A 26739-nucleotide genomic window follows, 5' to 3' on the forward strand; every position below is an offset into this window, starting at 1 on the left:
ACACACACACACAAACACAAATACTCATCAGCTAAAAATAACACTGCGGATGTCACTGTATATACTTGATAAAGAGAGCAAAGGAGGACTCTGTATTACATACGGGATATTGTGCGTGCGTGCGTCCATGTCACCCTGACAACAGTATGGCTTTCAAGCGGCATAGGCTGCTGCTGCTTTCAAATGGAAATACATACAATTAGAATATCAATTATTTAGACTGTTGCCAAAAGATGATTGGAAGTTGGGAGATGTAAATTTGTTTAGATTACCAGCCATCTGCTTCGGAAAATGACAGTCAGTATTCAAGGACAAACTTGAACTGGTTAGATTTGAAGCAACAGGTGATCATATTTCTCCACCTCCTGGTTGGATACAAGAACTGCAGGCAGTTGTCAAAACAATTTGAGATTCATGCTTGGTTTTGTACAGACACTAAGAATCTAATAATCTGATTGCGAGGTGTGACGACTGTGGCCCAGGAGGTAGAGCAGGTCGTCCAATGATCCATGGGTCGGCGGTTCGAATCCCGGCTCCTCCTGTCTACATGTCGAAGTGTCCTTGGGCAAGACACTGAACCCCAAATTGCTCCCGATGTGCTGGCCTGGTACCTTGCATGGCTTCCGCCGCAATCGGTGTATGAATGTGTGTGTGTGAATGGGTGAATGTAATGCTATCTATGTAAAGCGCCTTGGATAAAGACGCTATATAAATGCACCATTTACCATTTACGGGGACGTCCACTTACCAACCAAGATTTTACAAAATGGGACGAAACCCAAATAGAACAGAATTAGAATGATATCCACTAATTATCCAAATTCAAAAGAGTGCATTTAAATTGTATAATCACTTAAAATAAAGTTACCCTGACACACTCCATAGAGACTCAAGAGATGCCCCCTCAGCCAGCTGGACTAAACTAAATTTAAATGATTTACATACAGTGATTGCCTTTGAGGCAACCACATTAATTATAAGAAAACCAAAATAAAACTATCTCACACATTCAAAACAATCAACCAGAGGCAGAAACCAGAGCCAATTGAAATGTTATTTGGCTCTAAACAGACAGAATATACCGTGGCAGAATAGCTGAGCACTAGCAATAACTGATCCAAAACTATAAGGAAATATAGTATGTGGCTATATGTGCAGACTCAGGGAGCACAGCCTTGCCATTGAGAGAGCACACCACAGGCAGACCTGCATAGCTCTCAAGAGAAGACAATATATACACTAGCTGCTCTATCTAACAGCAGCTTCTGAGAGCCAGGTCTGATACAGTTGATACAGTTGGCAGGTAACGTAGTACCTGCCAACTGTAGAAATTGGGGGCGGTTCACATCTCGGCCCCTGCCTGCGTCGAAGTGCAGTTAATTAACTAACTACATTTGCATTTCTAATTTCAAGGTATTCTTTTTTTTACTTTGCTTGATATGGTACTTTATACGGGATGAGGAGTGTGGTATTGTGATTCAGACTGAGTTGATTTTACATACAGCATTTGGTACATCTCAAAAGGTTCTTTAAGACAAAAGAATGCTAAATTTCTCTCACACCTCATCCTGTTTTGGCAACAGTCTCAAACACTACCCCCTGCAGGGTAGCCTCTGAGGTGATTGCTTTCAGAGACAAGTTGGAGACATGTCTCCTCACCAACCATGATGATTATAAGCACAGAAATGTATAGTTGACCATTTGACATAGACATAGCATAATTATTATGAATATTATGAATTATGGATACCACAGGAGAGTGTGGAAATCAGTGGGAGAAGACCTTAAGAGGCGGCTGTTCATAGCTACTGTGGAGTCAGTACTGCTGTATGGATTGGGGCCGAGACAATGAGACATGGACCCTCACAGTACAACAGGAAAAAGCCCTGGGTGGAGTCTACACAAGAATGCTACGAATGGCACTTATAGGTGTCATATGGATGGACCGCATCCGAAATGTGGACCTCTATGGGGACCTACCACGGGTCACGGACAAAGTCAGAGAGAGAAGGATGAGGCTGGCAGGGCACTGCGTCAGGTACCCAGAACTTGAGGCAAGTAAATTGACCCTATGGGAGCCAACCCAGGGCAAAGCCAGGAGGGGAAAGAAGCGCACCACCTATGTAGACGTGTTGCGGCGCGACAGCTTGGCTAACAACACTGCAGAACTCAAGAACCTGATGTTGGATAGGAAATTATGGAGGGCACCGATCCAGGAATCCCGAGTTTTGGTGTTGGCTAGACCTCACTCTCGCAGCAACTAACTAACTTTTACTCATTCAGTATCAAATGTTGTACGTTTTACTCAATTATTATTATTATTATTATTATTTGACATTATTCCACCACTGTCAAAGTGTCCCTGAGCAAAACGGGATTGTGACACAAAGAAAAAGTATTTGTAATTGTCTCCACCAGACCGAAGGCATGGGGAGAGACATGTTTTGCACTCCGTCCATGTGTGTGTCCGTGTGTGTGTGTCCGTGTGTGTGTCCGTGTGTGTCCGTCCGTCCGTCTGTGTACAGCTAATCTCCGGCCGATGCCAAACTTTGCACACACACTCCCTAGATGCCAACGATGAACCGCTGCCCCAATCCCGCAAATCCTTACACAATATCTCTATAGTCATGTGCTCAAGACAGATCTGTCTGATATTTCATATTCCATTCTGATTGGCTAACATTGGCTTTCAAAGTTTGCAATCCTTTCAATCTTTCGTTCCTACTAGGCTGAGGAATATATCCCACACTTTTCACATTGGCCTGTTATAGCGTTTTGGAACAAAATGCCTCAAATCATCAATTGCCATCCAAGGCGTAAGAAGAAATGGCACCCTTTTCACATTGGCTTATTATAGCGCCACCAGGAGGCCACAACCTGACCTGCCCTGGTGGAGACCTGTGCCCTGAGGGGCACTTTTTCTAGTTTTCCTTAATTTATTTTTAGATTTTCTGAGCTCAATTGCACCCAAAAACCTGAACAACATTCAGTAGATTTTCTGTGGTCTGGCGTTTTCTGGCTCAAACAAGTGCTCTGATTTTCCTGCTGTTTGTGATGTAACAGCCTGCAAATCCCATACATGTCAATGGGATTTGCCAGCAGATCACAGAAAATCCACTGAATGTTCAAAGTTCAGTTTTTTTTAGGTCATAAAACCTAAAAGAAAAAAGACAAATATGTCATTAATGTCATGAAACCTAGCGTTCACTCCCAAAGATGGGTAAATGCAGAGGACAAATGTGCAGTGACAATATCCCATAGGGGTGGGGACCAAATTATTAGTTATTATATGATTATTATCAAGATATCAGAGACACATACTTCCCACAGAATACTAGCGCCCACAAATATGTTTAAAACAATAACAAAAAAAGTTAAAAGGATATCCAATGGATACCACTGTTGTCGTTGGATAACCAATAGGCTACATCATGGATACATCCATGATGTATTGGTGTGGCACCAGTAGGAGAGATTGATTGATTGATTGATTGAAATATGTAATAACACCTTGGAGGCCCGGAACTATTTAATCCATTTCATCCATGTGCCCATCATTTATAGCACACGGACCACTTTTACCGGCGCACTGGAAGCTGGTGTGCATGGCTGTGTAGCAGCTAACAATAGACACACCACTCTAGAGTCGACCGACAACAACGGGAGGTAATAATAAATCTATCGCGACTAGCGACTGGACCGCGGAAGGCCGTCAAACACAGGATCTTTTTTCGATGACGTGTCACTTTTTGACACGTCATCGGATCGGGCAACATGCTAACGGTTTTGTTATCATTAATCTCCGTCCTATTTATCAATCTCCGTGTTGGGCACTTGACCATGACCTTGAACTTGGACGGAGAACTCCGCCCTGGGCCTCCAAGGTGTTAACAGTTTGCAGAATTACAGTACATTTCAAGCACAAACTCAATACAAAAACTGTTAACTGTGAGTGGACGACCCAATTAAGCATTACACTTGTTTACAAGAGGGTCCACCTTGTTCAATTCATCAAAACATTTAGAGACGTACAAATAGACACTTCTATATAGTCAAAGTCAAAGAACAGAACAGGAATTCATCATAAAGGAGGTAAAAAGGGAAAAGAAACATATAGGCCTACAGTGAGGGGAAAAAGGGGTGGGCGGTGGGGGGGGGGATTCAGATTTTACGGGGGCCAGTTTCGAATTGCAGCTGTCCGTAGGTGCCCTTTGAGAGCGGTTTTGAAGGAGTCAAGGGATTTGCATGTCTTAATGACTGTTGGTAGGGCGTTCCACATTTTGGTGGCATAGGAGCGAAAATAATTTAGTCCCTTGTTTGTGCCGAATCTGGGTTGTACATGGTTCGTTGCACTCCCTCTGGTGTTGTGGGTGTGGACTTCGTTAACATTAAGGAAGTATCTAGACAGGTACATGGGTATCTTGGTGGTGTATCGAATCTTGTGGACCAGACCCATTGCAAGATGCTACTCTGTCGTCGACCCTAAGCCATTCCAGCCTGTCAAAGTGAGCAGGGGTGAGGTGGGTTCGGGGGGTGAGGCCAAGTAGGAGCCTGACCAGTTTGTTTTGGGAAGTCTGGAGCCTAGTTTTAAGGGCCTTTGAGGTGCTGTGGTACCAGGAGGTGCATGCATAGTCAAAGAAACCTTGTACGAGGGCTCCTGTTAAGGTCTTCAAGGTGTTTTTGTTGACCAGTGAGGAGATCCTGTAAAGGAATCTTGTTCTTTGGTTGACTTTTTTGATTACGTTGGTGGCCATTTTATCACCGGAAAGATTGGCCTCCAGGATGGAACCTAGGTAGGTAATTTCATCTTTACGTGTGATAACACTGTCACCCACTCTAACCAAGAAGCCATTTGCCTTGCTGAGATTACTATTAGATCCAAAGAGAAGTTTTTTCCAGGTGTAAACAGTGCCGGGCCTGAGCAATTTGGTGCCCTAGGCAGGATTTTTCGTGATGCCCCCTTGAAAAATTACCATGGTTGGTGCCCTAGGCAGGATTTTTCGTGATGCCCCCTTGAAAAATGACCATGGCCCCCTTGTGTGCTAAAGCACTGTGTTTGTTTTTTTTGCTTGGTGGATGCCCCCCCTCCCCTCATGATGCCCTAGGCAACTGCCTGTTCTGCCTGATGGGAGGGCCGGCCCTGGACAAAGGTGACACCCACTGCTTTGTATAAAGAGATGGGACACAGAATAGTTGGTTTTGGTTGGGGTGAGAGAACGGAGAGGACTTGATGACTTGCTGCTTGTAACTTGATGTAACTATGGGATATGCCTTGATTGAATAAAAGAAGGACTTTGCCTGGATATCGCGACTCATTTCATGCCATATTAGGAAAATAAGGTTATAATCCACGGACCTGTTTAAGGAAAGATTCCACAACGTGGCGCCCAATGTGGTCTTCTTTTTTGGAGTGAGTTTTGCGAACCCAAGACTGACTGAAGGATGCTGAAAAGACTCTGGTGTTGAGGCCTAGTGTTACGTGAGGAGTGAGCCTTCCTTTGTCTCAGGGCATAGTGGGGGAGAATTTAACTTTTTATTTGGGCTGGCTTCTGGTATAATTTTGTTTTCTTTTGGGTATTTCTGAAACATGTGGGGGAGTAATATAGATATTAAATTTGGGATTTAATTCAGGTTTAAAATTAAATTGGCTTTAATTTGGGGTACAGCTAAATTTAGAGTTTAGTATGAGAATACATTTCTCATTGTAAATTATCACATTTAGGATATTTCATTTATCCTTTGTAAAATTAGATAGGTTAATTTGGATTGTTAAGCCTACAGGTTTTTATTTTAGTCATAAAATATATATAGTCTGTATAAGTAAGTTGACCTTAGACAAAAACTACAGCCACTGTTGCTTACATGTCATGTACCTGTAAATGAGGGAGTGAGTGACGTGGGTGTGAAATGATCAAGGGGGGTCTCTTCCTTAAGTCAGTGAGTTGCTAGTCTTAAAAAAATATATATATATATAGAGGCATTTCTGTGTTTATTTTTATGTGTAGTTTGTCTTTCTCATTTCTTTATGTTACATTTTCCTGTGTGGCTGGTGTGACAGAGAAAGTATTGCATGTTTTCCTTGGAGTGAGTTTGTTGAATGAGAATCTACTCATTCTTTGGGGCTAGTATGCAAATGAGTATGCGTGTCGGTGACTGTGTGTGGTGAGAGGAGACTGCATGCATGAGTGAGACCCAGAATTTATGACAGTGAGTGAGATTATTTACTATTTAGTAGATATGATGGATGCAGGGATAATCCCAGTGGACCTTGTGCAAAAGAAATATCCCTTATTTGATGATTTTTCTAAATTTTCAAAGAGATTCTATAGATTTTGTAAGGAGGGACAAAGTTTGAAGGAAGGCCTTCACAGTGATGATACTATGACTACGGTTCCATCAATTTGTGGAGTAAATCCTATTTCCTCTGAGTCTCTTCCATTTTTTGAGGAAAGAGGACACTCTGGCCACACTATAATGATGCAGCCTGTGGCAGCAGATTTGACGAGGCAGCTGGAACAGCACACCAGGAGTAAGACTGAGCCACTAACGGGTGGTGGAGCTGTGCAGGTTCTGCACTCATCCAGTGAAGACTCCGGCCTGAGCAGCCTTCATTCCAGTACTAGAACTTTGAATGGCTATGATCTACATACTCCGAGGGTCCTGGCGGAGGCGGAACAAAAGCTACGGACCATTGACCAGGCCTGCAAGAACAGCCAGCGCAGTGATGTTGGCACCGGCCACGATAACGATGCAGTCTACTCTGGGCCAGACCACAGCAACAACTCAGCACAGACTGAGGTGGACAACAGGGACGTGAGAACATCTGAGCAGTCAAAACCTGGGCTACAAGCAGACACCGAAGGTGTTAAAGAGGAGCTGGGATCTGTCCAGCGCCTGAAAATGGACTGGATCAGTGAATTGACTGTGTCGACGAGGACAAACAGACATTTTCTGCGTATGATTGAGACGCAGTTGAATGAACTTTCAGTGAGGGAGAAACAGTTGAACGGTGATCTCAGTGACAAGGCTGCACACAGCCACAGAGACAGTGGAGGTGACGAAATCTACAGAAGGGCAGCCCGCCCTGGCGCGGACATGAACATTGACTCTGATTCTGACTCTCTTTCTGATGACTATGGCGAGGACGAGAAGGTTAGGCCTACACAGACCGACCGAAGGAAGAGGAAGGAGGACTTCAACGAAAGTGAACAAGAGGAGGAACAGAACAGCAGGGGCTGTGAGAGGCATTTCTGCACTCCCACACATTCGAAAGAGAGCCGTCGTTTTACATTTTCAAGGGGGGCTTTGAACAGACACCAGAAAAGCACTGAGTGCACCACACCTGAGACTGTTACAGTTGTCATTCAGCTGCCAGTGCTGAGCAGTCAGAACAGTTTGCTTGAATATTTTCTTCTGTTTTTAGTGACCATACTAGTTGTGACTAGTAGTGTTTTATTTGTGTTAAATTACTGTTTCAGTTTCTGAATAGTGTCCAGGGGGGAAGAGGTATACCTACAAAGGGGATTCGGTTTCAGGGTTAGTTGGGACTATTTGGGGAATTTGAACATTTGGGGATTTTTTGGGGAAAAGGAAAAAAAGTGATTTTTTTTTTGGAAAATTAATATTTTGGGCAAAATTATGATTCATATTTTATACTAATAGTATTAAGGACTATTAGTAGGGGGGAATGTGGTGAATTATGAATCATAGCATAAGCATAACTACATGGTTAGTCACAATTGTACATATAACTTTAACTTCTGCAAGCCTGATCTCACTCAAAGTGCCGTAACTGAAGTCTATTTGCATATCAATTGGTCCACAGGCAGGAAGCCAATCTTGGGCTGAAACCAAATTGTAGGTTTTACTCCTTGACTTGAAGTATTGGGGAGAGCCAAGTTACCAAAGTGATCTTTTGAACTGATATTATCTTTCGGGTCTGTGACGACAGGCCTTGGCTTACGGCAGCTGTAAAAATACCTAGGCTATTGGGTTATCACTCAGGAAGACCACCTGGGGCTTCCTGGTTGATCAGAGCCAATCTTTAAGATAGGAGGTTAACAGTTTGACTCTATGCATTTTATTACTACAGTGCCTGTCACAGGCGGGGGTCTTTTGACTTCCTTCCACACACACACACACACACACACACACACACACACACACACACACACACACACACACACACACACACACACACACACACACACACACACACACACACACACACACACACACACACACACACACACACACACACACACACACACACAGCATGTTATATTTGTATAAAGAGATGGGACACAGAAGAGTTGGTTTTGGTTGGGGTGAGAGAACGGAGAGGACAGGCTTGGCCTGGCCTGAAAATGCTGTATGGAATTGATGCTTGATGACTTGCTGCTTGTAACTTGATGTAACTATGGGATATGCCTTGATTGAATAAAAGAAGGACTTTGCCTGGATATCGCGACTCATTTCATGCCATATTAGGAAAATAAGGTTATAATCCACGGACCTGTTTAAGGAAAGATTCAACAGTAGCACCAACTACATGGCCATTTAGCAGGCAATCCTATCCCGAGTGGCTGAGTAGCCTTGGTAACCAACAGCTATAGGCAGGCACTGGGGTACAATTTGTGTTTATTTATTTAATTAAATTAGTAACCCATTTTTCACAGGGTGCCAATGGCGCTACTATCCATCTGCTAACCTGGGGAGAGCCCAAAACTGAGCTCTATGGTTCCTTCAATGCATGAGGAGTGAGCAGGGGGAAGTTTGACTGGGGTACCATTTTTATAGTCTTTGGCATGACTCTGGATTGGATCCCGACGTCCCAATCTCAGGGCAGACACTCTAGAAAGTAAAAGATGATAATAATGGCATGAACAACAGTCAATTATGAAAGACAGTGCTCCAAATTAGACCATTTAAACAAACCTGTAGCATCTGTTAAACATTACATGGTGAGGAGGAGGTGTGACTATGTGGCCTCCCCATCACCTGTGCTACATCTTGGACAATAGTACTCCTCTGTGTTGGGGTTTCCAACACATGCCCTGTGGAACCACATATTACAGACTTGGCATTGAATCTGAAAGAACAATTTCAATGGAAATACATTTTCATAAAAGTTGTATAAATGTAACGCATACGTTTCCATGAAAGATAACATTCAAATTCCTCATACCCAGATATCAACTGCCTCTCGGTCCATCTCCCCACAACTGCGGCACAGCTCTGACATGTCATCTATTGAAGATATGTCTATTTAATACAGTACATTTAATTGTTTGGTTATGTTGATACAAAGTGACATTGCAGCCTACCAGAGCTGTTAACCAGATGAGTGGCGATTTGTTGCCTCATTCTGTTGACCCCCTCCGGGTCAACAGCAAAATTTAGATCTGTCGTCTGCCACTGCAGAATCAGATCAGCAGCCTTGAACAAATAATTGATTATTTCAGTGCACTTTAAACTTACAGGTGAACATACCTTCATAATAAGGTTACGTTATATGTTTCCTATTATAGGGTTCATGAGAATACACTGATCTCACACTGTAAGTTGCTCTGGTAGAGCGTCTGCTAAATGCCTAATTTGGAGTTGGAATCATCTTACTTTGCAGACTAGTAACACCCCACACGAAGAGCAGTCCATCTGGCGTGGGTGATGGAGAGTGACGCATGTCCATCTAGAAATGTTCAATTTTCTCTGCCTCATGAAGGCTCTAAAAGCACGAGGAGAAATCATTAAGTGTTGATCTACTTTTCACAATGATTTGTGGTGCAACTAAATCCATCCATACTTAATGGACAATACCTACATAAGCAAACTATTCATAGCACTTGAAATCATGCATTATGTTGGATTGGCGTACCTGGTGGAATTTTCACAGTGTTTCAGCTGCTGCTGTGTGGCTCCATAGGGGTCAAAGAAATTGAAAAAATATGACCACATGGGTCTTTGGATCACCTTTAAGAACAAATATGATTAAGATTGTGTCATGTAGCCTACATGTAGCCTCAAGTGGTGGTAAATATAATGCTGGGTATTTGGACAAAATAGGCTACATACAACAAGAGTCCAATGATTGGGTTTACACAGCTCCAGTCAAGGAGTGGTACTCCGTCATGTCCACCTGCATGCATATAATCATTCCATTTGTTAAGATGGACTAAGCATTATTAATTTGTAGGCATTAAGCATAACTATGGTCCTTCTTACCATTTTGAGTGTTTTACACTTTCTCTCCAATATTGAGATCATTGTAAAGGAATCCACCATCAATGTGTTGGTGGGGGCCTTCTCTGTTAGTGTCCAAATGTAGGCATTTATGACCTGCAGTGCACACACAAAAATTACTTGGGGCAACTTCAATCATTCATTATACTGTATTTCACTGAGGCAACAGCTGAGGCCCTTTAATGAAAAAGAAGAAAGTTATACCTCACTCTCCAACCACTGGTTTGGCATTAATTTTATCTTTGTCCATTGTTAGCAATTTGTATGGTCCAATTTTGGACCACACAATTTCCCCCTGTCCCTGCAGATGTCATCAATGACTGGAAATAAACATAATTTGAGTCATTTGTACAATCTAACAGCAGACTGTTAGATTTAGGCTGTGTGGTTTCCCGGGGGATGGTCGGAGTGGCTCGGGGGGGCCCGTGGGTCCAGGGGAGGCAAGTCGCCACCGGGGTGCGGTCAGCCCTAGGGGCGTGGGCGCCACGGTCCCAAAAGGACGGGGGGATTCTCCCTTTGACCTCCTTAATGGTGTCAGCTGTCAAGCCGCCCTTGGTGTCCCTCTTGACCAGGCGGCAGGCCATGTCCCAGGAAGCCGCCGGGTCGCCGCATGGTAGTCCCGGAACCAGGTTCAACAGGTTATCCAATCTTATGGCATAATGTTTGCTCAAGATGGAGTGGCATGCGGTCATCCACTCCCGGGTTGCGACCAAGAGGTTCTCACGCGTGGCTTCGCTGGCGTCGGTTGGGGTGAAGTAACGCTGGAGCTCTGTGATTTTGGTCGCATACACCTCCGGGAGTGGGTCCTTCCGAGATGCGCCGGTCACCTCTCTCAAGTGGTGGCCGATATTGAGGAGGGAGACGAACGTGATTAGGGACACGTCCAGTGGTTCTTGACCCGGTAGAGGGGGGTGTGTCTCCGGACCGGGGTACGTGTCCATGGGAGTGGTACAGGTGGTGTCATGGGTCTCGGGTGGGTGGCCCGGGGGCCCATGGGGGGCTTCGTAGGGGTATTGGTTCCGAGTCTTCCGACTGAGCAGGGGTGTGGCCTGGGGAAGGGGCTGACTAGGTGTGGGGGGGGGGGGGGGGGGGGGGGGTCATGAGGGGTGGGATTTCCTTAAATGACAACTTTATGTTGATATTACCATTTGAAAGACCTGGACTGACACATATCTTGAAAATTTCACCAATATGGTGTTCAGGGGCGTCAACTATGGGCGCATCAAGCTCAAGCATCAACACTGCAGTATAGAAATACACTGCCTTATTGATCTACAAATTAAGCTCAACAGGTTGCTTTGTTGAGTTTGTATTCAAATAGGAAGAAGTGATTAATGCATGTTTTGTAATAATCAAAACCTACCAAGTTAACTAGCAACTAAAGTTTTCAGATATTGTAGTAAAGGTACAATAATTGCCTTGCCTCAGATTGAAAATTGGAAAGTAAAGTATAGTACTTCAGTAAATGTACTTGCAAACTATTGGCAACACCTTCACAGATGTTGCCAATGCTACAATTTAGTGTTCAATTTAGATGCATGGCCTCTATATAGATTAGTTCATCATCATCATTAGTTTGACATCAAGAGGTCAGTCAGCAGTGACTTACTCACCATTTTGCATATAACTGAAAACCACAGAACTGTTTTCTTCCTTCCCACAGACACTCCTTGAGTTGTAACTCATGGTCCTCTTTTTTATTGGACACTAATTGGCTAGGGAGCGGCTCTGTAGTCATCAGCCATTGGCTGATACGGAATTGTAGACTAGACAAGGTTGTGGTTCGTGAAATCACCCAATCTAGAAACTAAAAAACTCATGATTCACATGTTGTTGCACAGATTATGATCTCGCTCTCTGCTTACTGAGTTTTGACTTCACTTTAATAATAGCACATTTAGCTCTATGATTCGAATGATTGAAATTGAATTCAGTTTGTAGAATTCAAATAAGACTTGTGTACATCAGGGTCCTCCATTTTCAATTCATTTTTTCATGTAAAAACATGTATTTATTTTGGTGTGTGCCAATAAAGAAATGGAAATGTGAGTACTTTGTCCACCGCTTGTTTAATTTTTGGATGTGCTACCTTTTTGGATTTTTTTTTAATTCCTGTTTTTTTATGTATACTGGATTTGGGTCTGGCACTCCACTGAAAACCATTGCTGATGCGCAACCTCTTTTTCTCATTTATGTATTTATTTTATTTGAATGTATTGTTTTGCTTGATTGAGTAAAGAGTTCATAGCGGTACTCAACCATTGAGTTCTGTGTTCATTCATGGCCGGAAGATATTTTAATGTAACACCACGAATACGCTATCAGTGACGTATTTCCTGTAAAATTCTAAACAACACACAACGTGTACCGTGTGTTCATGATGTGGTCTGACTGAGCGAAGCTACGCTTTGAAAGTAATATTTGATGAAAGAAACAAGCTTAAACATGTATTGCTGATATGGACGACGAAGAAACGGTGGGTTGAGCTAATTGTGCTTTACGTTATGCACTCAGTAAGCGATTCAGAACAGTTTTAGAGATGTGAGAGCATGAGAGAGAGCCACAAAATTGCATTCACTCCAAACCGTAATCTCGATCCTGGATGCGTTATGAAAAGGGTTTAGTCTTTAGATCATCTAAATATTTAGGTCATATAGCTAGAATCGATTTCATATAAACAAAAACAGTACAGTATCGTACGTACGTGTAACCAGAGTTCAAGACCATGTGTTGTCAGAATCAACCTCACTGTCATGAGGCGCTGTTGTGCCAGAAACAGAGAGAGAGAGAGATAGTGTTGCACTGTTGCCTAGTGCTAATTACAGAGAGAGAGAGAGAGAGAGGCAGGGGGAGAGGGGAGTTGTGATTTTTATTTTATTTATGTATTACCTCAATATGATTCTGACGGCCTGTCATTCAGTAGTAATAATAATTATCTTATATATATATATATATATATATATATATATATATATATATATATCCCATGCCCAGTGTCAATTATCTAATGTAAATCCTGGGTGCTACACTCCCTCTGCCAACCTGGGGAGAGCAACGGACTGACCTCATGCTTCTTTCAATGCATGAGGAGTCCAAGCTGCTTCTTTTCACCTGACAGTCGGGGGGCGGATTTCCCCCGGTTGGATGTAGCGCGTGGAAGGAATGCGCTATTTCAACCAGTTCCTTTCCCCTCCATCAGGCACCCCGGCTGGCCAGGGTGGTAGTTATCTGACCAAAACCTCAGTTTAAAAAAAGGTCACTGAACTCCTGTAATACACAAAGTTCATCATTTTGTGATGAGCCCTGGTATTTAAGGGTATCTATTGTTGTACCCCTCTTTAGAGTGAATACAGAGTGCCGTGTGAGCAGTGCTCGGCAGTGGACTGGGGCATCTCGGATGAAGGAAGATACTACTGCAGGACCTGCCTTAATGTTATTGAGGTGAGGAACGCACACCGAGGACTCATTAAACCTCAACTTACTGCAAAGTCCACTTGTCTACTCTTAGTGACCATACCTACCCATACCTACCTACACAAGAAATGTCTGTTTCCAGTGTCAGGCTATTAGGCTACCCTAAGTTGTTAATAATAATTTGTTCGTAAAGGACCATTTTAGATTGAATACTTTATTAGTCAGAAATGTAAACAGCACGAGGTACAGTCAGACATTAAGGCTAAAATTATAACACAAAAAAGTCCATATGGCTCTCAATGTAGACCTATTCACAACTTTTCCGGCTATATCCTAGACTCTGCGTATGTTTTAAATCAACATTTTTCTGTTTGTACCTCTGAATGAAATCATTCTGCGTTTCAAAATGCTTTTGATTAATATTATCTCAAGCAAGTCTCTGCAAGTATTATATTATGTTTTGGTGAATGGTCAGTAATGTAATGTCATAAACTAATGTCAACAATAACACATTTGAGCTAACTGCCTAGTTAGGTAATGGTACAACTAACGTGATGTTCATCTAATTTCAGTGGAGCTTGTCACACATTTATTTTAATTCGCCCCGGGTGTGCCGAGTGCCCGCACCGACTGACCCGAGCACTCCCTGGCGGCAAAATTGAGCTTTATTATTACACATTGTGTAGACCAACTACATGAATTACCTTTCAATGTTACAGGACAAGTGTGTTGTTTTAACTAGTCGTTCGTAAATAAGCCACACATTCGGAACACACCCTTCATGTTTTGTTCGGTTTTGCTGTATTGTTCCAGAGAACCAGGGAGGTCCAGGACCCCTCACTCCATTTCGGTTTCAGCAGGATTACCACAATCAGCAAAGCAGCCAGTGCACGCCAACAAGCTGGTTAGTCTCACCTGGATAGTATACTAATCACAATCGCTCATTTAATAACACATAATGACACAAACGGGTGGAAGGCAGGAGTTTTGTTTGACTGTAAGTTTAAAATGTGTAATGTGAGATAAGATAAAACTGATGGAAATGCAGGTGTCATAGCAGCAATAGCAGTGACAATCACAATCAACTTTATTTATTGTCACGTCACAGGTTTACAGGTGTAAAACATTGGGTGGGGACACGGTTGCACAGTTGGTAGTGCTGTCGTCTCACAGCTAGAAGGTCCTGGGTTCGATTCCCGCTCGGGACGCTGTGGGTGCTGGTGGCTTGTTTCCTCCTCCGCGTCATCAGTGCCCATACCCGAGGCTGGGTTGGCGAAAGGGCCTTTCTGTGTGGAGTTTGCATGTTCTCCCCGTGTCCCCTAGGGTAGGTACCCTCACAAAAAACATGCAGTAATCCTGGTCTCTAAACTGCCTTCCCCTGGCCAGCCGGGGCGCCTGATGGAGGGGAAAGGTACTGGTTGGAATAACGTGTTCCTTCCACACGCTACGTCCAACCAGGGAAACTCCCCCCTGTCAGGTGAAAAAGGAGCAACTTGGACACTCAGGCATGAAGGAAGCTAGCCCCTCTCGGGACCCCCTCGGTTAAGCTCTTTTCATCGCTTCCCCCGTAAGCGCAGATGCCGTTAAGTATTTTTAAGTCAATAAGGAAGTCAAGGAAGTGAGGAAGAGAGAATTTCAGAGCAGCCAAAACGTCCAACAAATACTTAACGGCATCTGCGCTTAATGCGTTTTCTCCCACGTTTCCGTTGTCTCCTATTACCGTTTTATGCATCTTTGAAACATCTCACCACCACTCAAGCGGAGCGCAGAGCGGCGCAAACGGAGCATATGTACAGCTGCGTCCTATTGAGTGCTTACGAACTGATCAGGGACCCTACGGGGAAGCGATGAAAAGAGCTTAACCAAGGGGGTCCCGAGAGGGGCTAGAAGGAAGCATGAGTTCAAGTCCGTTGCTCTCCCCATGTCCCCCATATATGGGGACTAGGTTGGCGGAGGGTGTGTAGAGCCCAGGATCACATTGACACAAGGGTGAAAAATGGGTTACAAAATCGTGGGATAAAAATTGATTGAACATTGGGTGAAATTAGTTTTTGTGCAAGCGCCATCGTTTTTGTTATTTCCATAAAAAAGAGAAAGGAAAGAAGAAGGGGGCAAGGGAAGTGAGTGAGATCAGTAAGAACAACAATGTATCTACATATTTACAGTGAATATATGAATTAATATATATAACTATCTACTACTACTATCTACTATACCAAGGAATTTAAGAAAAGCTGTACACAAATTTAAGAAATGTGTGTACAGCTATCAGAGTTGGGGTCCGTTACTACACATTACACATTACTTTTGAAAAAAGTAATGCCTTACATTACTTGATTACTCCCTGGAGAAAGTAACTAGTTACACTACTCGTTACATTACTTTTGCGTTACTCCATAAAATCGCCTGAGATGCATTCACATAATTTTCCCCTTAACAAATCTTTATAATCCTAATAAGGAGGACATACACAAGATCTTTCTTTATGCTCTTTAATACCAGGTTGTTGAACAAGTGAAGGAATAAAACAAAAAAACAAACTCCACTCACGGCGGGGGCGTCGCTACTCGCTACACTAGGGCGTGTTCGACAATGTCCACACAGGGTGCACTCACGTATTTTGGTTGGATTGGCCAGTGAGCCCACAATGGCCAATGCGCTCAGTGCTGTATTTTCAAATGCACCCCTAGATCAGCTGGAGACTGGAGTGACGTGTATTTAGAGTCCGCTCCTGCATGTTGTGTATGGGGTTCACGACATGTTGTCACGACAGCAACGAAAAGTGTGCCTGCGGCCGTGTTGTGTTGCTGCTGCTGCTGATGACAACGGTTTGTAATGTGCATAGTGCGTTGCCGTCGCACCTTTTCAGCTCACAGTAAAGTCACATACCTGTTCAACTCATCTCCTTAGTTGTGTGCATTATTCTCCAACGCAACACTGCTGAAAGCAGCAGCAGGACGCAAGTAACTAGTAACTAAACATTTCAGAGTCAAATAATGTACTTTTACTCCACTGCAATTATTTAAAAACTTTAGTTAATAGTTACTTGGTGGCTCAGGGGTAGAGTGGCTGGATGGTAATCGCAAGGTTGCCTGTTCGAACCCGGGCTCCCCCAGAGTTCGTGTCGAAGTGTCCTTGAGCAAGACACTGAACCCCACATTGCTCCTGGTGTGCTGGTTGGTGCCTTGCATGGTTTCCGCCACCATCGGTGTATGAGTGTGTGTGTGAATGGGATGCACAATCTATGTAAAAGCGCCTTGGATAAAGGCGCTATATAAATGCACCATTTATTTAATATTTATTTACTTTTTAAATTTTGATTATTACAAAACATACATTAAACACTTCGGCCCAATACACAGTGGAGCTTGTAGATCTGCTATTTTCAAAATATGTTTTGGTTATACATTTGAAATGAGATATTCTGCATGAGTACTTTTACTTTTGATACTTTAAGTACATTTTTATGCCAATACTTTTACATTTTGTACATTTTGAATTCTGGACTTTTACTTGTCACGGAGTAATTATATATTGCAGTATTGATACTTTTACTCAAGTTAAAACAATTGAGTACTTTTTCCACTACTGGACACAGTGGACAGTCATAAAATGATGTCTATGTGATTGTGGACAATGATGAAAGTACACTCACGCACGCAGCGCGCTGACGCCTCCAAGCGGGCATAACCCCTACGTAAGCACGCCGTGCGTGGAGGGAGGACAACACCACGTGGTTACCATCATGGCCGCTGTAGTGGAGTAGTCACTAGTCAACAAACAGTATTCAGAACCAGACAGCAAAGAAAATAATCGTTCCCGGCTCCCGCGGATACAACTTTGAAGTTGAGAGGACAATATTATAAAGCTTCTTTTCCCGCACGTCCGACACACTGTTGCCGATAGACGCCCTGCACCTTCAGTCAGGCGTTTTCTGTATACATGTCGCAGATCACTACGCATCCAACGACGGACGAAATATCTAAAAACGAAAATGGACAAAAGGGGGAAAATATACACTCGGATGTTGAAAATACCGAGCCAGCGGTAGAATGTCACACGCCGATCTCTGAACGGAAGAAGAAAAAGAAGAGCAAAGAAGCCAAGTTGAATGAACGTCCACGGGAGTCTCAAAGCAGGGAGGAGGACAGATGTTCTTTAATCGACACGCCGAATAAAAGACGGACAGAGAGCAATGAAGGAGCTGATGATATCCAAGATCTATTTAAACAACCGCAGGGTTGTACTTCTCCAAAAGACTGTTTAGTGACCGACACACCAGTGTCTGATCAAAGAAAAGTTAAGAAACGCAAGGAAAAGAAGAAACGATCAGAAACTAACCAGGAGTTGATTGAGGTAATCAAGGAGACAGCTGAAGGTGACAGACCACACAGCCAGACCAGTGATGATGCTTCAGCTCCGCCAGCCAGTTTAACGTCGGGCACGCCAGTGTCAAAGAAAAGGAAGGATGAAAAGCTCAAAGAAAAGAAGAAAAACACAGAGCCCAGCAATGCTTTAAATATTGAAAATGTCCAACAGTCAGAATGCGAGGAACCTAGTTTGACATTAGACACAGCGATCAAGAAGAGGAAAAGGGGGGAAAATGATGAAGACGGCAAGAAAAACGAAGAGAATAAGGACGACCAGAATGTTGAGGGATCTGCTCCAAAACCCAATTTGATGTTTGACACACCACGGAAAAAGAAGAAGAAAAAGGATAAAGAGAAATTAAATGATGAAAATACAGAGCCAATGGGAGGTGACAAGCCACAGGCCCAAATCAGTGATGGAGGTTCAACAACTCCACCAGTCGGTTTAATGTTGGACATGCCGATATCAACGAAAAAGGATAAAAAGCTCAAAGAAAAGAGAAACTCGGAGACCGGCAATGCTTTAAATAGTGAAAATCTCCAACGGTCAGAATTTGAGGAACCCACAGATGCGCCACAGATTAAAAGGAAGAAAAAGGATAAACGGAGTGAAGACTCTAAGAAAAACGACAGCCAGGATGTAGATGAGGAACCGAGTACAGATTTGACTTCATCAAACGTCGTCGGTGTAACGTCTGACACGCCGTCTCAGAAACGAAAGGATAAAGTCAAGAAGAAAAAATCTGAAAGTAACCCAAATCTGAATGATGAAATTCTGGAGCATCTGCCCTCCCAGACCAGAGACCTCAGCCCTCCTCCTGTCGACACGGCGATGCTCCACACCCCAACACCGGAGAAAAAGGAGAAATGTGAAAGCAAGAAGAACCAAGAGTTAAATGATGATCTGGAGTCAACGGAGCGTGACACCGCTCCAGCTGGGGAAACATCTGATGTAACTCTGAAGAAAAGAAAAAAAGATAAAAAAGAAAAACGAAAGAAAGAGAAGAAAAAGACCAAAAAAAAGAAAACAAAAATGGATAAAACATCAAAGGAGAAAAAGTCTATCTCCTGGTCAGACTTCTTTTCTATCCACGAGTTTCAAGCAAAACGTGAGGATGCTCATTGAACAAACTAACTAATTAATGAATCGTCTCATTTAAACAAAGAAATTTAAATCTGTCAAAACGTATGTGAATTCAGGGTTTATAACACTAAAAGCTGTTAATGTTTTTAGTTGTTAATAGCGTTGTTTAAAACTAAACACTGCAACCAAACAACTAGACTTTGTTTTTAATGAAATCGGAACCAGAGTAGAGTAAAATGTGCTTGACTGAAACATGCAATTTGTTCATGTGTTTCAGGATCTGGCCCGCGGAAACGGTGGATGGTCTGTGAGGGCTTCCAGGTCATCCTGAAGCATCAAGCTGAAGCTCTACTGAAGCTCGGAGTGAATCCCCATTTTAAGGTTTTTGGCATTATGACTGTCTCATCATTCTGTGTACTTGTTATTCTTCCTGTAATAGAAGGTATGCACGTGACATCATCATACCGGGATGTTATGCGGGAACGCCTACTGAGTGGCAAAAAAATACTTTCTGGCCTTGATAGCCCATACATCCAAACAGAAATGTCCTATCAAATTGCATTAAATAACGTTAAACTCACTTTGCCACTCACTTTATGCATGCACGTATCCTCTATTCTGACAGATTTATGTTGTCCAAAGCAACTTGAAATGGTTTTAGTTCGTCTCAAAGCCGCTCTGCAAATCCCTGTTTCTTTTATGTTTTAATCTAGGATGTATTGTGTCAGCTTTGGAGGATGTACTTGCAGACCAGTCGACAGGCGTACACAAACAAACCCATACGGCATTCACACTTGAAACGGGTGATGGTGAGTGATGGTGTTTTCACCAGTGTGTTAATGGCTTGGACACTTGTTTTTATACCCATATGCATACGCATAATAATAGCAACCGATCGCAGTGCAATGTGCTGTGAGCTTGTGGATCAGCTATTTTACAAGGTGCTATTCTATATCGGTTTGAAGTGGTTTATTAATTAATTAAGTATTAATATCATTGAGGTTATGCAGTATGATATAACAAAGAGTGTACGTAACCTGATTTGTGTCTTTTGTCCCTCAGCGGTCTCAGGACACTGATGTCACTATGGACTCATCCTTTGTGTCCAGTGACGATGACAGACGCACAGACATGTTCACAGACACGGAGAACGAGAACTCAGGTTGGCACACAAAGGTTCTGATCCCTGATGTGATAAATGTTTCAGTAGACTGACACGTCTTTTAAACGAGAGAGATGCATGTGCTCAGTGGAGTGCATACTGTGTCTCCACTTGGAAATATGTGGCCAGTCTGACAGAATTCATCTACTGTTTATGACATAAAGTATCTATGACGTATAGGTTTCAGCCTGATCTGACTGCCTTGGACTATGATCGTTATGGAAGTTAAGTTAAAGTATTTCAAAAGAGGTAGTTTATTGGCCATGGACACATACACACACTCACAGACAGACAGACAGGCAGACAGACACAGACTGTTGGAGTTAAGAGGACTGGAGTTTTTTAATGATGTGACTGCTCTTTCTCTTACAGGAGAAGAGACAGACGACAGTGAATGCGAGACTGTGATTTCGGGTTCCTTCGATGCAGCAAAGTACCTGAGCCGGAGTCGCAGAAGAGCCGGGAGTCTCTTGAGCATGCGTAAGACGCTGGCCCTCTGTTACCTGGCCCTTGTCTGGTGTAGAGAGAGCATCACTTTGTCTGAACTACTCAGGTTGGTACCATGCAATAAACAAACATTTGACTTAATGTAAAACTTAATGTATTAATAGCGAGTTTTCATGTTTTTAGTTTAGAAAGTAATTTACCATAGGTGACATTACTTAAAGGGATAGTTGACCCAAAAAAATACTTTTTTCCTATTGATTACTCACCCCATGGAGACTTGAATTCATCATGCATATTTTCTTGTTTTTGTCTAAGCCAATAATTTGATGACCAGCAGTGGTTCCCTATGGAGACACAAAAGCCTCCTTTGTTCCCTATGGAGACACAAAGAGTCTCTTCAAATGACTGGCTTAGGAATGCGACAAAAACAAAATATATATCCGTGGATTAAAGTCTCCATATCCATGGGATGAGTAATCGATAGGTCATATTGTCGGTGAATTATTCCTTTAACTGCTCTGTCTGTGCTTTCATTGAACACATTTTCGATACACAGTTGTTTGTATTGTGTTCTGTCTATAGGTTTGTCAGTGAAGGTCACATCCCCTATGTGAACGCACATGACCTTTTTCCAGAAGACATGAAACCCACCGGCAGAGATACTCTGCTCTTCAGGGCGACGGTGAGTGTTCTACACAAAAACTCAGGGCTAGCATTCCGTAACCAGAAGGTCTGTCCCCTCGAAAGTAGTCTCTGCTTCAATCAATGTGCATGTCATCACAAAAGCATATTTTCTTTAGGTGTTTGGCCCCATCTTATGATAAGATTCCAGTCCATTCCTAATTAGAAAGTAATAGCCAGCAGCACTCCGAAGTCCTTATATTCAAAGATTTGCGCCACATTTTCACGATTTTTCAAAAATAGCAGACCTACAAGCCGCGCTATGAGCTTGTAGATCTGCTATTTTTCAATATCTAAATTATATCATAATGCTTAAAACACCAAAAGGGGTTCCCGCCCAGAATGGGTTAAAACACCAAAACATGTGGACGACGTGTTTCGGTGTCAATCCTTCCTCAGCGTCTATCCATGAATTAAAACTACCAAGGACTTCAGAGTGCTGGCTATACTTTCTTACTGTGAATCTGCGTGAGGCCTTGCCTGCGGCAAACTGCATTATATACAGACTGAGTGTGTGCTCCATTTTTGTTTTCTCCAGTCCATTCCTCTCTATAAGGATGTGCATAAAGAAGCCCAGACCATGGCTATATTCATGGCCCTGCCCCGCTTCCCTCCAGTCAGCAGTCAGTGTGGGCTGCACCCTGCTGTGCTCTGTCTGAGATACCTCACACATGTCAACCTGCCTGGTAAGCGCACGCACGCACACACTGTCTCCAGATCATCTGAATCTGTGTAAAATGTGTTATATCCGTCTCCAGATATGCTGTATCAGTGGGTACATAAAGTTGAATGGTGTTGTGTCTGACGGTCCCCATATCAGCTGTATGTGTATACGTGATAATATTGACGTTAGTTCGTCACCAGATCAGCTGTATGAATGGGTGTGTGAAATGTATTGACTTTAGTTCTGTCTGTCTCCAGATCAGCTGTATGAATGGGTGTGCTGGGTGATGGAGAAGGCTGGTTTATCAGACGAGTCACTCAACACATTGGATCCTCTGAACTCTCCTCTTCCGCGCTACGACTTGCAGACTGCTGCCGCCATCATCGTTACAATGAAACTGCTCTTTGGTTTCAACGACCGCACAGAATGGTAACATTCTGCACACACTCACACTTTTAAAGAACATTTCACATTTTACTTAAACTGGATCAGCAGGATTGATGCTGTTGTGTTTACTTGGTTTGTACTAAAGAGATACACTTGCCATGACTTGCATTGAGAGTTGTCTGTTAATGATGTTGGGTTTGTAAATGATAACTGATTGATTGATAAGACGAGAATATCAAGGTATTAATTGATTCATGCCATATTTTAATTCTCTACTGTGTTTACTCATCATGATTCATGTTCGTCTTCCAGGGTTTTATCCAGCAAGGCGGGGGACAAGAATAAACAACATCCAGGTAGGTTTCGTTGGCTGTATAAAACCACCTCGACAGAGGTTATGCTTAAAAAGTACCAGCCACTGCAAACAGGTACTTTGGCCTAACTGAAAAACAAAAAAGGCATGAAGAGTTGAGCCAGCACCATGCTGCAGGAAAGCACCTTTTGGCCAGGCGTGTGATTATTAGATCTATCTGTTTTGAATTCCACCACAGTGAAACCAAAATTACACGATGAAAATTGTGAAGTTTCTTCCTGTGACATTTTTTCTACCTGTGCTCGTTAACAGAGCAGAAGAATTTTAATTTGAGGAGGTGGTACAGACTTTTACAGACTGCCCTGACTAGAGCCACACACACACGGAAACAGTTCACTGCTAGGTAAGACTTGATGGGAGCTGATGACGATGATAATATTTGCTATGTTAAGAAATTACAACAATGGCTATTTTAATTCCATAGCTCTGTATGAAAATAGGTTTCACAGATGATAATGACAACTAAGTCAAGATAAACTTTTTTTTTTAATTCATCTATCTACCGGTATCTATTTTGTTAATGATCCGTCTGTAAAGTAGAGTTCTAGCTCTAGGAACTAGTATTATTAGTCTGTCATTATCGTCTGTTATTACAAAACCATTTAAGTGCATGTTTTCTTCACTGTTGTAGGAAACAGTGGACACACAAAAAAGCTCTTCTTAAAGGAAGTCATGACTCTGTTGTTCTGAAACATAGAAGTAAGTGCTTTATATTTTATTGCTGATATTTTTATTTGCTGATGTGTTGAGCAGGTTAGCTGTGAAACATCTGTTCCTTCATATTTGTCAGCTTTATTTTCCACACTGTAAAGCTTTGAGCTACATTCTATGAATGAAGAGGCTTTTTACAAGTACGACTTTTGTTGTTCATTGTTACTATTGTAAAATCAAATTGTGTGTATATCTTGCTAACGCCAGTAAAAAGCATGTAACTATGGTTTCATACCTGTGCGTCCAGGAGTGGTAGAGCAGCTTCAAGCTTCCTTTGAGATGGTTTCAGGCCGGGCAGCAGGGCCTCAGCCCTCCTCTCCCTCCAGCTTTATCTTCCGTTGGGGGGGCGAGGAAGATCAGGGTAGGTCAGACGGGCCGAGTCTTCATGAGCAGAGCCTGAACTGTGTGTGGGCTCAGAGGAAAGGAGGCCTGAAACTCTCCAACACAAACTACTGGCATGCCGACCTCGGAGACTGTAAGAAAACGTGAGTTAAACACAGTCCGAATCTGTTTATAACGACTTTACGCTGCCAGTCCCTTTAAGTTAAGTCTGTGTAATATCCGATTTAGCTCAATCTCAATGTGTGAATGGATGTCATGATTGTCTGGTGAATTTACATGATGACACTGCTATTGTAGTTTTTGTTTTTTGTGTTATTGCTGTCACAGAAGTTTTGTGCCAACTCAAATAAATTCCTGTCATAGGTCTGTCATGTAACAAGAGTACAAGACAGGCGGATTTGAAAATAAAATGAGCCTGCGTGGAAGGAAATACATTTCAAAAAGATTTTATTTGATCGTCTAATCTCCCTAGCGCTGGGAGTAGCTAACGTGTGCAACTAACTACTACGCTGCGGTCTCAGAGGCTACTACTACTCAAACCCCTAGTAAACGTTGACTTGTCTGAACAAATAAACAAATTAAATGTTTTCCCCATATCTAATATAATGTCTATGGCAGTTTAATGAAACCTATGAATAATAAATGTTACCTGAACAGGGCCAACTACTTGTTGCTAGAGCAACATGTCAGCTAAAACTTCAGCCTATGTAGGATGTAGGCGCAACATGGTTTTGATCCCCAGCTGATTCAGTAATGGTTTATTTAGCACATACGAATATACTGTCATTTCCAGGTTATTCTATTGCTTCTCACTTTCTGCAGTAGTATATAGTAAAGTAATGTTTATTCCAAATATAGTATGATTCAATTACTGTAAGAACAATGCTGTGTTACTTATCAGTGTGTCTGTGTTATCATCATTGTAGGTTAAGTTGTAAGAGCCACTATAAGGAGCTGAAGTCCTCCGACGTGCTACCCAGAAGCTATGTTTGGCTGCTGGAGCTCTTCTCCTTCCTGCTGGACGTGAGAACAGCCACCCTACATGAAGAGGTGAAGGTCCTGGAGGGGAGACTCTTCAAACGCCGGATCCACATGAAGAGGAGCCTCAAGCACAGGAGATGGAGCCACTGGTGGAGAACCAGAGGACACTTGATCAAAGTGTGATGCCAGATGAGCAAGGCACTATACTGAGCTTCCACGTTCACTGACTGCTAAGTGGGTTCAAACCCTTGTTTCATTACAGATGTGTCACACCAACACTCATTCAATCATGGACTGAGAGACACCAAATGGTTCAGTATATATTTGCGTGAGAGTTGTGACTTAACAGAGAAGGTAATGGAGCTGCTTTAAGAACTACGTTAAGGGACAAAGGAGGACAGTTGTGTTTGAATGTAGTGTGTTCACATGTTATTGTACAGGTTTGTTCTACAAACACCGAAGGAATTGTTAATAGTGAAATAAGAGGACAATGAAAGCGGATTCCTATATACTTGACCATGGTCCTCCATGGCCCTATACTCCTTGCTGTAAATAGCAGAACAACAAGCTGTTGTGTCTAAAGCTTTTACAACTTATTTTCGGTGAATGTGACCCTCAGAAATGGGTTGACAAAAGTTTGTACAGAAAATAACGTATTTTTTTAACATATTGTTCAAATGGATGTACATTTTTTTGTAAAGTTTTCACTAAATATTTTCTTTGAGGTGGATTGTACACCGTTCAAAGTTGGACATTCTTCTAGAGTTATATTTGAATTTCATGTGCATAGAAAGCAGTTTGAATAAGATGGATGTAAGTTTTCCCAGCAATGCCATAGCCACTTATGCCATTAACAATCTACAAGCTGACAAAGCAGCATTGTATCGGAACGCATTGTTCACTTGTAGAGCTGCAATTTTTGTAAACATTAAACAATCCTTCATCAGGCAAATATTTGCCTGATGAAGACCCAAATGTTGAAACGTGCCATTAATAAAAGTAAGTTTTATGGAGCAGCAGTGTGCAGATGTTTTTATCCTCTTACCTTTTTAGATAAACCACTTCACTCACTGCATAACTTTTTTCAGACAAGCTTTTGACTGGATGTTATTTGTAATGCTCATATGCAATTCTGTGATATTGTCACTTTTCCTTTTAAACTAATTGGTTGGTAGATGGTGTGGATTTTGTACAGGTCACAAGTTATTGTGGAAACAACAATATCCTATACTCATTTCCATATTTATCCGGATTCCATACTTACCCAGACCTGGAAATGAAACTAATCATATTCCATACTGTAGAAACCTTGTGTACAGCTCTATGCTGCTCCCTGGTGCCAGCTGTAAAACATTACAGGTGGCAAAATTCTAGTCATTCTAGGAAGAATGAAGCTTTTTTTTTTCTACTCCTTTTATGTGCTGTTTGTATATTATTGTATGTCTTTGTCTTGATGAATTGAATATACAGGCTTTGTCCTTTTAGCAAGCCTTAGTTTGTATTTACTGTGTACCTCTGCTTTTTCTGTGATCATGTCATGTCATTGAGGACTATCAGAATATAGAGCTATGGTATACTTATTTTGACGAAATCACGTAGTACCTTAACCCAGTGGTTTTCAACCTTTTTCATAAGGCCGGTTATTTATTTGGCATTTTAGCCACGGACCACCATTTGATGAGATTTGGCCTCTAAGACCCAAAACTGATTAGGTTTTTTTTCATGTCAGTACCATAGGAGAGAGTGACAATGATAACATGCCAGCATTGCTCAAAATAACAATTATTGTACATTCTCTAATTGTGTAGACTTGTGTTGTGTAAAAATGAAACCAAATGGTTACATTTTACACTCAGTAAACTCTATAAGGTACTTAAATTT

The 26739-nt window shown here is 42.3% G+C and overlaps 1 protein-coding gene across 3 annotated transcripts; it reads left to right on the forward strand.

Annotated features, from left to right (window-relative positions):
• Positions 1–12578: 12578 nt before the first annotated feature.
• taf1b (TATA box binding protein (Tbp)-associated factor, RNA polymerase I, B) lies at positions 12579–25874 on the forward strand. 3 transcript variants are annotated; one of them, XM_079497711.1, is made up of 15 exons: positions 12579–12718; positions 13585–13683; positions 14470–14560; positions 19388–19491; positions 19824–19919; positions 20173–20272; positions 20645–20825; positions 21302–21401; positions 21939–22086; positions 22322–22493; positions 22764–22807; positions 23077–23167; positions 23456–23523; positions 23783–24020; positions 24804–25874. In XM_079497711.1, the coding sequence occupies exons 1-15, from the start codon at positions 12701–12703 to the stop codon at positions 25039–25041; spliced, it is 1788 nt and encodes a 595-aa protein (XP_079353837.1). In that variant the 5' UTR covers positions 12579–12700; the 3' UTR covers positions 25042–25874. The 3 variants fall into 3 exon arrangements, with proteins under 3 accessions (XP_079353837.1, XP_079353838.1, XP_079353836.1); XM_079497712.1 differs by lacking the exon at positions 14470–14560 and having other exon boundaries at positions 12703–12718; XM_079497710.1 differs by lacking the exons at positions 12579–12718; positions 13585–13683; positions 14470–14560 and adding an exon at positions 17333–19135.
• The last annotated feature ends 865 nt before the right edge of the window (positions 25875–26739 follow it).

The sequence above is a fragment of the Electrona antarctica genome (assembly GCF_951216825.1).
Source record: "Electrona antarctica genome assembly, chromosome: 3".
In the NCBI taxonomy this organism is placed as follows: Eukaryota; Metazoa; Chordata; class Actinopteri; order Myctophiformes; family Myctophidae; genus Electrona; species Electrona antarctica.

What these genes read in the sequence shown, in the direction of transcription:
- taf1b (XM_079497710.1), top strand. Translation starts at nt 17,599, where the DNA reads ATGTCGCAGATCACTACGCATCCAACGACGGACGAAATATCTAAAAAC. An exon ending in ACTTTGTCTGAACTACTCAG is followed by an intron (nt 20,826 to 21,301) that starts GTTGGTACCATG and finishes TTCTGTCTATAG; the next exon opens with GTTTGTCAGTGAAGGTCACA. An exon ending in TGTTGTTCTGAAACATAGAA is followed by an intron (nt 23,524 to 23,782) that starts GTAAGTGCTTTA and finishes CTGTGCGTCCAG; the next exon opens with GAGTGGTAGAGCAGCTTCAA.